At 37.8% G+C, this 13256-nt stretch overlaps 1 protein-coding gene across 1 annotated transcript in view; it reads right to left on the bottom strand.

Annotated features, from left to right (window-relative positions):
- Nucleotides 1–6050: 6050 nt before the first annotated feature.
- Nucleotides 6051–13256, bottom strand: part of LOC121896112 (LHFPL tetraspan subfamily member 4 protein-like) — a 31489-nt gene continuing 24283 nt past the window's right edge. Inside the window, exons 2-4 of the mRNA XM_042409776.1 lie at nucleotides 10728–10964; nucleotides 7497–7513; nucleotides 6051–6276 (exon numbers count right to left, since the gene is read on the bottom strand). Of these exons, the coding sequence (XP_042265710.1) occupies nucleotides 6223–6276; nucleotides 7497–7513; nucleotides 10728–10964 (308 nt within the window). The 3' untranslated portion in view covers nucleotides 6051–6222. The remainder of the gene's footprint in view (nucleotides 6277–7496; nucleotides 7514–10727; nucleotides 10965–13256) is intronic.

Here is a 13256-nt window from a genome sequence, read left to right as displayed (position 1 = left end):
CTTAGTGTGCATCTGTGTGCAGTGGCCCTGTGTGATATTTTTGGTTGTGTGACTCACCCTCAATGCTACAGCAGGCCTGGATGCTCTGGCTTGGCTGTTAATTACATAAATAGTTCTGTTTCAACCATACTTTTGTGCGTAACGATGGATACAGGCACCAGGACTCTTTATTGGTAGAACATGAGGATATACAGTATGTGGTACTGTATAAATCTGTATGTACCAGAACAGTGTTTTACTGCTTTGCTTGAAAACTGTAATGAAATGATGAACTCATTCATTGATACAGCCAGACACATGTTTTTTTGAATGTAAAATATCTTTATTCGACCTTCTCAAAATGTGTTTCAATAACAGAAATTTGTCATCATGGTGAGTTGGAATACTATTCACAAATAGGAATTAATTAGACATTATAATTTTCAAACCAAAATCAGTATGTCATCATAATCCATGAAAAGCAACAAGCCTCTTTCAGACTCTGTCCACTTGTCCACTATCAAGCAACTTTATAAATAGACTTTTATACATTTTTGGGTGTTGAGATTTCAACAAGCAGTCATCCATTAGTGAGTCAAAATTGAATCTGAGATGTTAAGTCTGATGTGACAGAACAACAATCATCATACATCATACCAAAATACATAGAAAGTAAACTGTAACAGAAAGGAAAAATTCTGTAGCAACACATAAAACAAAGATCTCATCAGAAGTACTTGACAAATATCAGTATATCATTCTTTTGTTACAAAACAAAAACAGATTATTTCTTTTTTTTTTCCATGTCAACACATGATAGTTGATGGTATTTTGGCAACATCTGCATTTCAGGAGTTAACAGAAAGTCAACTATTATCATAACATAAGTCACTGGACATTATTCATCTTTGCCCCAACCCCATCCCACCCCCAACATTATGTCTTTATACATGATATTGCATGATAAAAACAATGATGAAATCATTGATACCTCAATGACATTTACATAGTCAACAAACACGTGTTTGCTGCTAGAGATTGGAAATGACTTTAATCGACTCTGTGTCCTTTTTTATTAGCATTTGATTCTTCTTCATGTCTTACTATGATTCTGCATTTCAAGATTGAGGTGAATTCAGCTTTGGAGTCCCATCACAAACTGAAAATAAGAAAATCAAGTGTTGTTTTTTTTTTGTTTTGTTTTTTTTTTGTTCAAAATATCAAAATGTTTCCCCAAATCAAATTAAATAATTCAGGGGGGAAAATATTCTTCAGTATTCATTGTAAATTTTTAGCTTCAATTGTTCACCTTGAAACTGAATTGACCTCAAATCTGCAGTAAAACCCATCTAGCTTCAGAGCTCAGTCAGAGTATGTAGTCTTTAGTACAAAAAACTACAGTGTCACTACTTGTTTTGCTGGTTCTGCACCACATCTGAATTAAATCAAGAGTTCTTAGAGGCACCTGGAGTGGTACAAATATGTGCTCATCAGGGTTAAGGTATTGTCAGTTCCTTGTTATGGTATTTTTCAGTTCATCATCAAGTCCTCAGGATCAGGGTGCCCGCAAAGGAGACCAGACCAATCATCACACAGGTAATGATGCTTGGAAGCCTGACGTGACCACTCAGGCCTCTGGGCTTTTCTTTGTTATTTTCTTTGACACCCTTTGTAGATTTGTTGTAAAACATGTCCTGGGCCCATAAAAGTATTCCCAAATGAGAGTTGCACACTATAGGAGATGTCTAAATCACAATATATACTGTACCAGAGACATTACTGCCCGCTTTATGCAAACTTTAGGTATAAAAAATTACCATGCTGACGTCTCAGCATGTGTACTATTTTCTCAAATGATCATGTACATATCAAAAACAAAAACATATTTCTTGCAATACCAAATGGATGAGGTCTGTAGATACCGTTTCAATTATTTATATCGTATTCTAATACTTGCGCAGTTACTTCAAGGTTAAAGAAACTTTTCTTGAATTAGGGCCCAGCACTCCTACCCTAAGATGGTAGATGAGATAGATGTAGGCCAAGGGCACATTTTTAAACAAGGTCTGCGCAGAGCCTGCATGGACAGCATCATTAGATTCAGCATAAGGGCTGTATTTCATATTGTCTTAAAGGCCCAGCTTGGAAAACCAGAGTAGAGATATTCAATCTAAATGTGTCACCAACAATGGATTCATCCACACACAAGAGCATAGACTAAAAATCTTGCTCGCATGTCACCTCAGTTTCAAGATTTGCTTGTGTTTGTAGATTATTTCCATAATGAGCCTTTAATACAGTACTGTGTACACAGCTTCCTGAGAGTTAGCTAGCTACCATTCTATAAAACACACTGCACATCTAGCTATCTGCTCATTATATGTACTGTATATAGTGAAAAGGATGCACCGATAAACTTAGCCAATATCTGTCGGAAATTTAAATTTTAAGATTCATTTGACTTGTCCACAGTAAACATGTTAATAGTGCATCCCTAACAAAATATAACATGGTTAAATATAATGCAGTATAATATTTCCTTGTGATGTTGCCTGTTAGATAAACTGCTGTCTGCAGATGTCAGAGGCTTGTAGCTGTCTCACAGAGCACAGATCACCTTGTGTGGTTGAATTGCTCAGTGAAATGGATTCAATTACTTCTCAGGGTTTACAGTATGATCGCGCCTTCCCCCCCGAATAGGCAAAGCATGCCCATTTCTCATATGAAACAATTAACCGTGTGCTGTTATTACACAACTAATTTCATTCCCGTGGTGACTCATCCCAGGTTTGGTGCGTTAGAACTTCAGTTACAGTGTATCAGCCTGAAGTGCTGCTCTGAGAGGGATAAGGGCCCCATGGTGCTTAGGATTAAAGCAGACGACTCTGTCTTACTGGGCAACTGCAGCTTGTCACATGTTAGAATCACACTTTAGAGCTATGTCACTGATATCACGATAATCAGTGTCATTGATGCAGACATATAACTGTGCTCATGGGTACAATGGTGAGTCACAGGCCTCGTACTGACAGTGCCATTAACCCAAGTAAAGAATGCCCTTGCAAGTATTTTGATATTTATTAAATATCAAAAATGGGAAACACAAACTATGGTATCTCCCTGGTTACTACACTGGTTGTTCTAGCAACGCATTGGGTATGACTAGCCAATCACGTCTTAGATATCATCTTTGAAATGTCCCGTATGACAAGAATTTTATGTTGCTGGTGCAGCGATAACCACCGTTATAAACGTGTCAACAATAATTCATGTCATTGGTGTTACAATAATAACTAGTGACACTAGTGGAATTGTCTGAAGTGCTACATCAAGGTACACTGCTGTTGGAGCAACAATAATCTGTGTGGTATTGGTGGCATGTCACAATAACAACACTACATAAATAATTTAGTTACACTCCGTAATTAATGTAATTTACTGTAACATAGTGGATATTTTATAGGCTGATTCCAATAATTTTAGAATTGAAGGGCCTCATGCAAGAAACTTACCTTGAAGGCAGCTGGATTCACGAGATCACGACATCACAGGATCACGCAAGAATCCATCTTGTCAGGCTTCAAGCTATGCGCTCGTGTCCAAACCACTGGTGGTTCGGACCAATCAGCATCACGAATCCAGCTGCCTCCCAAGGTAAAACGGTGATAGAAAGATGGTTCATCCAATCACCTGCCAAGTAATTTTTGAAAGTGTCTGCCCTTTTCCAAACAGTTTCTATGGACAACTTCTCAGATGGTTCTGTGTAACAAACTATCTGGCGCGTCAGGTTAGCAAGAACCAGCTGCATGAACATATTCATTCTTAAATGGCAGGTAGGAGTGGTTTGAGAGAATGTGTTGCATTCACCAATTTTATCATATTTGGGATATTGTACACAAAAAATATTCAGTAGTGGTACGGAGGAAAGGGGAAGAACACTTGTTTAACTTAGGAATTGTAACAGCTTAATGTGGATGAATTTGGAGTTCAAATACAGAAATCAACTAAAATAAAAATAAATAAAATAAACTTCATGAAAATGTTCTGCTCAGTTCACCGTATCATCATCATCATCATGGCTTGCCAGTTTACTGAGGTTCAGCAATGTTTGTTTTTTTTGTTATGGTTTAGCATGGCCACTCTAACAGTTTAGTAGTTGTAAGAAAAATTCTCTCACACCAAAAGCGACTTCAGGGTCTTTATGCAGGTCACTGTCGAGGGGAAGACAGGATAACATCACCTGCTCTCTTTATTTCTGTCACAGTACAGCACTACTCTGATGATGCTAATGTCGTTAGCAGCTGTATTAATATTTCCTATTTGTTTCAGGCCTCCTAACACCACTACGGACACTCCTAAATGTGTTGTTTTTTGTCTGCTCATTTCCAAAAGCAGGACTTGAGGCTCTTTATAATTATGCAATCTCATGAACACACACCTCATGAACAGGAGGCATTTGTAACACTGAAACATGCAATTTACTGCACGTTAGGGCGTTAAAGAGAACCCGCTGAATCTGACTTAGAACACTTGTACGAGCAAATCTCACAGGAAAAAAGTAAGAGAGACTTTTTACATAAAAATAAGAAAATGTTCTTGCCTGAGGCCCAAAATATTGAAATTTCACCACTTTACTTTATGGGGAGGGGGGGACTTGATCATGACCTCAATCTTTCTAAAATCTTGGCTACGGCCCTGCCCATAATGACATAACACTTATATCTGGCATGGCTGTAAGGATTTACTGGTAGGACACAAAGTCACATTATATTCTGCTGACTAATATGTTACAGAGGCAACATTTAGAACTCTTTAAGGACTGTTGTCTCCGTTTTTTGGCTTATTCACTGTGATTTTGTCGCACTTATGATTCCTATGACTACTGCAAGCAGCATTGCTTATTCAAAGAGGCATATAAGTGACATCACCTTAAGACAATGCAGCACTTGGGGCTTCCCTCTGAGAGAAGGCCAGTTCATACAGCCATATTCACACAGTCTTAAGACATCTGTAGAGTAAACTGATCACTGTATGCTGGAACTATAAACTGGAGTAAACTGCACACTAGAGAAGGGGTTTGTGAGAGTTATTACAAAGGAGTGAACTTGGACAAAAAGAAAAAAAAAAACCCAAACAATTTCTAAATCTGACTTTGATAGCTGCAATTCAGTTCAGTAATTTTTTTACAGTAGACTGTGGGGTACAATCATACAATAATGGGCTTATTTTGAGGTTGTTGATGCAGGGGAAGCGTTTTTTTTTGTGTGTGTCAAAAAAGTGTGATCGTACACAATCGCTTTGATTCATGGTGCTCTGCTTTTCTGTGGAATATCAAGCTGAGATATCCATTTTACCCCCATCTTTCTAATCCCACCAAATCAGTAGTGAGGAGTCATATAAACACAATGGATTTGCACATACTCTGATGCTCTTCTTGCACGAGGAACACTGAAACCAAAGGGTAGAAATACTATACTCAAATGCATTAGAATCAGATGAGGTTTTGTCGTCGGCTGTTTTTGTCAGCAGTAATGTTATTTACATTGTTCAGTATGTACAGTAGAGAATCTCCCAGAGATGTTAGGTTCTGTAAAGCTGCAATGGGGTACTCCTTTAAATTCCTCACATTTGAAAGTGCTTAGATGAAGAGCCATACGAGTCCCTGTTGAAGTATTTTTTTGAATGTTCAATAACGTACTTGCTGCTGTATTGCCAGTCTTGACTCTGTCACTGCACGAGGAGTATCAATAATCTTGAAAGCACACAACTGCTGCTTTCTCAAGCTATGAATGTATACAACACATAAACTGAAAGTCATCAAATAGCAAGATTTTAAATAAATCATCGAAAAATCATGGATGGACATCATGGTTCTTCATCGTAAGGGTTGAATTTCTCACAGAAATCAAGACTTTAAATACAGTCAATCTTTTTTTTTCATCATAAAGGTATTTGTTGAGAAAGTCGAGTGTTAAATGCACTGTACAACCTTGTATAATTTTTTTTTTCAAAATATAGTTTATCCCAGTGTGTTTTGTTGTTTTTCTTTTTACATCTTACAGAATCCTGTACACTTGGTGTCTGCATTGCGATTGGATGATATCCTGATCATTGGAGAGAAGAGAAGAGAGGAGAGGGAAAGAGACAGATGGACGACAGAAGAGAGAAGAGGAGAGGAGAAGAGAAGAGAAGATAAAAGAAAAAAAGAGAAAAGAAGAGAAGAGAAGAGAAGAGAAGTTGTCCTCAGTGAAGACGCTGCACTCCATACCTTGGCTCTCTTCTGTCCCGAACCTCAATCTGAACAAAACAACGAAAGGATTCATTATTGTAATAAAATCCAGTGATGTTCACAACATTTACATTTATAAGGTGCTGATGATACAAATTAAGATCCGTTTACTAGTCATGGGGAGTACTACTAATTTGGTGAGAACAATTTTAATATGCCCTCTGTGGCGTTTTGTCAAGTCTAACAAAATAACCCCAGTGATGTCATCAGGGTGATAAATTTAGTGACCACAAATTTGTGTTACATACCGGAGGCATTAATTTTAAAAGACACACGCATGCATACAATCGACAGATTTGTGGAGTTCTATGTTGATCACAGAGAATTTCAAAGTTGAAAGGTGCTTTATTAATTTTTACTAGTCAGAATGCACATGGTACATGCAGAATGCATGGTACAGTGTACCATATGTGCCATGGAGGTTAGAACCAACTGCTATTGTTCAGTGTAAATTTGTGTACAAATGCTTGTTTTTTCCTTCTGTGGATCAGTTTTCAATACTTCAGCCAGTAGTAGTACAAGACGAAACAGGCACAGTATGATAGATGTCAAAACACCTTCAACATGTCATTGAGATAAACAATTCTTTTTACCATGCCACTCTGTTGGATGGAAAACTCAAGCTGTGCCAGATCACTAAACCACAATTGCAGTTACTCATGGCATGGCGTGACTGTTCCAACCCTATAATTGACATGTTAGCTGAGATCTGCTGCATTTTTCATGTGTCAGTCGGTAACACACACATATACAGTATATACATATACTGTATTTATATATGTGAATTGTAGGTTCTGGCTAATATTTGGACATGAAAAGTGATCATTGCTTAGAAAATTCAAAATAGGATCTTGTGTTTTTAGAACTTAGCCCAAGCTAGAGACTTCAAGTCAGGACATCACAGACTGTGTTGCATCGCTTTTGATCTTTCTTTTCTAAATCTGCCTCCCCCAACTTTACGGAAGCGCAATACTAAACTGCTAGTACTCTTTTATAGTACAGGTATTCCTGCTCTTCAGCAATAAATTACCATATAATCTTTTGCTGTTCACAATCTGTGGTATAGTTGAATACCAGTGGCAAACAGACTCGTCCACCACCACCGTCAGTTAATGTGGCTGCATGGGCCTTGCCTTTTCACAGTACAATGACCGAAAGCTAACAAGGCTTTTTGCAGGCACTTTTGCAGGTATTCCTCCATCATAATGCATATGAAATGTCAACTTACCCTTGACACAGCAAAATCTGCAAGGACAGAAAAGAACAAATGTGTTGGCATATACACAGAAATGTGCATATTTGTGCAAAACACGAATATGATTACTGGTATGTAAGTGTGAGTTAACCATTTAGGCATCACTTACTGGTGAAAAAAAAGACATTCATTTGCTACCTTTGTCCAGCTTATGGCCACATTTTCCATAGTTGGTTAATTTTTTGTTTTGATTTACTCTATTTCCTCAAAAAGTGGCCATGGCCTTTATTTACCTCGACTACAGAGGGTACCAGGCCTTTATTGGAAACAGGCTTATGTTAGAAAGAGGCCTTTATTGTTACTGCCTTACTAGTAATCCACTTACTCCGACATGCAGAACAATAATTATAGCACTTCCAACTGCAACGTTTTGGCAGTGCACCACTTAGCTGTAGCATGCTAGTAGCATGCTCATGGATGTATGCTCGCTGGCTTAGTCAAGTTACCCTGGTTACCCATGCTCTTGTAGTGTCGCTGGCATCATTATTATTAAAATGCGGGCCGTTATCCCCATATTTAAACAATACTGCGTCTCCTTTGTCCCCCTCCCCTCTCTGTGACAGTCAGCTAGAGGGCTACGCATGTACTCATAGAAATGGAGTTACATCCAGGTAACTACTGTTTATGCTTAATTGGCATGCACATTATATAACAGGCAACAGGAGTTTATCCACTCTTGTTTTTTCTCTGGCATGTTTTTGGGGCTGATCTTTATTTGTTTGTGTTGACCAAGCCCCCGGCTATTATCAGAGACACATGATTTAATTGACTACTGTCTTTTATTTGATGAAATACGGTACATATTTCTACTTAAAATGTTGCAGTGCACTAAAAATTGTAACACTTTTTATATGTTAATATAAACCCAGTGATATTTGTCTTGTTGCTGACTTAATGCTGATACAGTCTTTCCTCACAGAAAGCTTACTATTTCACTTCGTAAGTTTTATGGACAACAAATGCTTTCATGGACTGTAGATATACAGAGACTAAAGGGACATTGATCTCTATGAAAGTGTGAACAAAAAAAGGAACTTCACACAGCTGATGAAGCATTAGATGCATTAAATGTGTAAAATCACTGAGACTGTCAGTGAGGTTAATCAGATAAGAACAGAAAGACACACCCACGCCCTGGAATATCTCCAGTTACCATGGAAACCATCACAGAGATAGACCGTCGGAGAACTGAGACATCTTATGTCACTATTCTCTCTTTATCTTTCAGTCTCTTCCTCTCACTCCTCCTCTCTCCTTTACTCTATCTCGCTCTCTATCTGTCTGTATATCTCTCAGACTACTATGTCTTATGTCATAGATCTCTTTCTTTCTGCCTCTCCTTCTCCCTCACTCTGTTTCGTTCTGTGCTGTTGCACATCGGGCTTGTGGAGTCAAACACATAATCCTTATGTAAGGAGACTTTTTATTGTTTTGCACTGTATCTTTTACTCTTGCCCCTTCACCGCCTTCTTCTGCCATTCCTTTCCTCCTCTTCTCCCTTTTCATACAGCTAAAACAATGTGATTCAACTGTCCTGATGCAACATCATGCAAACTGTCAGAAACACTCTGGGGGACTCTCTCCCACTCTTTAATACAGAGTTACTGAGGTCATGTTGGAGTGTAGTCATTTTTCAACTGGGCAAATGTTGTTTGTGTTAATGGCCTCACAAAAATATAAAAATAAAAAAAATAAATGGAGGAAGACTGACTTTGAAGGCATTTAGTTATTACATTATTCTCTTGTTTATTTTCCTTTTATTTCACTCATATTATCTTATTTAGGTATATGGTAATATTGTTTTAAAGGACAGTTAACAGGATCATATAGATTGGATGAAAGCAGCTAAAGGTCACCATGCAAAAAATAATTTTGATTAATTGATTTATTCTTTCAGTTTCATCTTTTATCCATGAAAACAAAAAAACGTAAAAGTAGCATCAAGGTGAATTGTCCATCCACTAAACCCCTCCCCCAAACAGTTATTGTTTGGGGTGTTTTTTTGTCACCTTTTTAAAAAACAAGGGCAAAAGTGTAAGGAATGGACAACAGTATTTTTGTCTGTTCTAACATTACTTGCAAATAGTGGCTAACTAGCTTACTGCCTACACTAGCAACCTAGCGTGACTTTGAAAGCCAAGAAACATAGTTTGAATATATTATAAATGAAGCATAAGTCTAACATCTGTGTTGCTTGTCCAGGTATGTTTTTCAAGCAGGGTTATGATGGAACAAATTAACATTTTAATTACTAATTTATTTAAAATACTGTACTATAATACAAGTGCTAACCACCTAACCAGGAATAATGCTTCTCCTTATCTTCAGCATTGATCGTAAACCCATAGGACATGTAGCTTTGGAGTCATTCTTTTAGCATTATTTCATGTACATCAAGTGCATATTTTAGACCCTTTAAAAGGATTCCCATTTTAAGAAAATTAAGCTGCAAAACATAAAATGTCAGCTAGAGACAGCTATAGTATAACTCAACAAACTCATTTAGCATTAATTAACTAGCTGCAGTTGATAAAATATGCTAGAAATAGTTGTCATTTCAACTGACAAAATCAACTGTTGTTGGCTAGAAATAAGAAGCCCATTTTTGTGTATTTGTATGTGAAATCAAAGACCCATTGGTTCAGAAATCTGTGAGAATTTTGAGTAGCAAATCTGCTGGTTAATGTGAACTACATGTGTCCTATGCAAGAAAGAAGCTAAGCTTGACAGCATAGCTTGTAAATGGAAAAAATGTTGGATACACTATTCAGAGGGACACCAAGACTACAAAGACTAACTTTGGGAGATATCACTTGATTTGACTAATTGAGACTACTGGAGCCTCATATTAGCCTCAGATAAACTTTTAAAAACATTTTTTGCACAGATTGAAGACTGTGAATTTTCCCCATCACTTACATCATAAGGGCATTAGGGATCTAATGTACAGTACAGAGCAGTAGGAGTGATTAGAGCAAGCTAGACCTCATCAATGTTTAAAAATGTTTCTTCAATGTTCATATGGACACCTCATTATTGTTTAAGACAGACTGGAAAAAATGTAAACCTATCCTTTAATTAACAGTAATTCAGAAACAAAGTGTTGATAGAACAAGAAAAGGCGGTGCAAACGTAAACATTGAAAGGGTAAGCAATAAGCATTTTTACTTTTTAAGCATTGTGTTTCAGTAATTCTTTGCTTACCTTTGTTGTCTGTCTGCAAGTCGTCGAGATAGAAGTCTGTCTGCCGGTTGCCCAGGACAAAGGCCAAGAAGGAGAGGATGAGGGCGTCCAGGATGCCCATGATGGCCAGCATATAGGCCCAGCGTACAGAGCAGTCGCCCAGGGAGTATTTCCCCGTCTGCTCCCCGCACATGTCCCGGATCACCTCAGCATCCCATCCATCAGGGAAGATCATGCAACCCAGCACCAGGCACACTCCTGCAGGAGGACACAGAGGAAGAGGACGGTTACAGTGAGGTTTGTGACTGGGGAGATGAATATGTGGGATGTAAAAACAGAGGTTAGGGGAGGAAGGGAAAGAGAGGAGAGAACAAGGGAGAGGAAGGATGATGTAAGAAATAAGGATGAGGAAAAAGAGAGAGGGTACAATTGATGCGTGACAAAGATAGAGGGAGGTAACATGGAGGAGGAAATTTCATTGCTGGATTTCCATGAACTAACTGCAATAAAATGTTGCTTCAATTTACACAAGAAAATACACATTATATATAGAATATACTAAATAAATAAATCCACCACCAATTACCTGTTAAAGATTATAAAAATTTAAAGCTGCAGCAGGTATACTGATGGTGACAAATTGCAGCAAATGCAAAACAGTCAAGATGACACCAGTAGTCTGCACAGAGCAAATGAATGTTTGCAATATTGGTTGGTCTGCTTTATACCAAAGGACACCAAACAGAGCAGAGAGGCTTAAGATCTCATACTGAGTCCAACTTTTTCTTCATGCCCTTTGATGGTGATAGTACAGTTATTTTTTCAATGCCTAGATATGAGATCTGTGTAAAACACACCATCTTGTAGGATACATATAGTATATATGGTATCTGTAATGGAAACTTCTCTCATCTCTTCTAAACTGGTAAACAATAACCTGGATGCAGGAAGTTACATTTAGCAATTTTGTCAATATTAAAGTATTTTAAGGGGAAAAGTTACTACTGATTTCCATATCTTTACATCTGGGATTTCATGGAGGTGTTTGTGTATGTTTCTGTGTGCATGTTTACTGTATATGGGTATGTCTGTGCATATGCTTATGGTATTTTGTGCATTTCTGTGAGTGCATGCATTTTAAATATGTACATTTGTTTCTGTGTTTATACACACCTGAACCTTAACCATACCTTAACTACCTTTATCCATAAAGACAGGCTAATCCCAAGCAACACCACATTGTAACACTAAACAGAACATACTGTGCATGAAGGTGAGTGGTCTCACTAAGTATGTGTTTACAGTCTATATGCATTTCTTTCCCCCAAATAGGCTTTAAAGGTAAGAAAACAAACAGTGTCAGTGTTGCTGATTCTAACCCTTCATTTGAGCAGTGGACTATCAATATCAATCATATTTCAAAAATCTAATTTTGTTACACAACCTCCTGCCCATGAGCAATGAAAAACTGGGATACTAAATGATGAAATGATTTGATGTCATCATATGCAGTGTCATTTTTCATTCTTTATTTAATCATTACATAATAATCACCGCCCACATGTTCGACTTGTTCAGCGGTTCATATAAGTCTGGTACCGACTGATGGCTGTTTCTGCCAGTTGGAGAAACAGTTCTGCAATCAGAGCTTAGTGGGCAGAAGTAACTGGCATCCAAAGTGATTTACAATTTGCCGCTCATTCTTGTGCATGGCCTGACCAACAGGAGCAATTCTTGTATCTTGCCCAAGGTGATTAGTGGCCAGCCTGTTCTACCTCCTGAGCCACAGCTGCCCCATAGAAGGAGGAATGGGGATCTAATCTTCCTACATAGCTAGCTAACTAGTTACATTCTAAGTAATGACGATTATGAAAAAAAAAACCCTGTTTAACCCAGCTGTACCCAAAGTTGTTGTTGTAGGTCGATTTACAGAAATAACAACTCTTAAATCTATTTCTTTAACCTATTTCTTAAATTATTCAAGTTAACAGCACCATTACCGCAGCTTCCGTGTCAACTGATAACAACACTGGTGGGACAGATATGTCTTTCTACTGATTGGTTAGAGAAATCAGTAGCAACAACAACTAACATGAACAAGATATCGATCAGGCTAACTGACTTTTTTAGTTAGGTCCAACTGGTATTGAGAAGTTAATTTCATCTTGAGTTAACACAGAGTGCTGGTGAGGTGACGTCAGCACACAGCACACTGTATTTTCATGTTTGTCAATCACAATATGATTATGGAGAAGGAAAAGAAAATGAGCAAACAAGACAGGCAGCAGATGTATGAAATAATCTTGGTGAGTTTTGTATTTCACTGCTTACTGTCCATTAGTCACTTCCTGTGTGCAGAGAAGTGTCCGCACTCAACACTCAAATATAATTTGGATAAATAATATAGTTCTATCAACTCTTACTTAGCAAGTAGGGCAGATCTACTGTGTTACAGACCTACTTTGTGATTAATGCTGCTAACATTGTTGCAGTTTTACCTGAAAATGTTTAGAAAAGCTGCCTCCTGCAGCTTTAAACACTGCTGATGTG

Source organism: Thunnus maccoyii, chromosome 4 (genome assembly GCF_910596095.1).
Source record: "Thunnus maccoyii chromosome 4, fThuMac1.1, whole genome shotgun sequence".
NCBI classification, from domain to species: domain Eukaryota; kingdom Metazoa; phylum Chordata; class Actinopteri; order Scombriformes; family Scombridae; genus Thunnus; species Thunnus maccoyii.
Note: the sequence above shows the minus strand (reverse complement) of the source record. Positions and strands in the feature narration are given on the sequence as shown.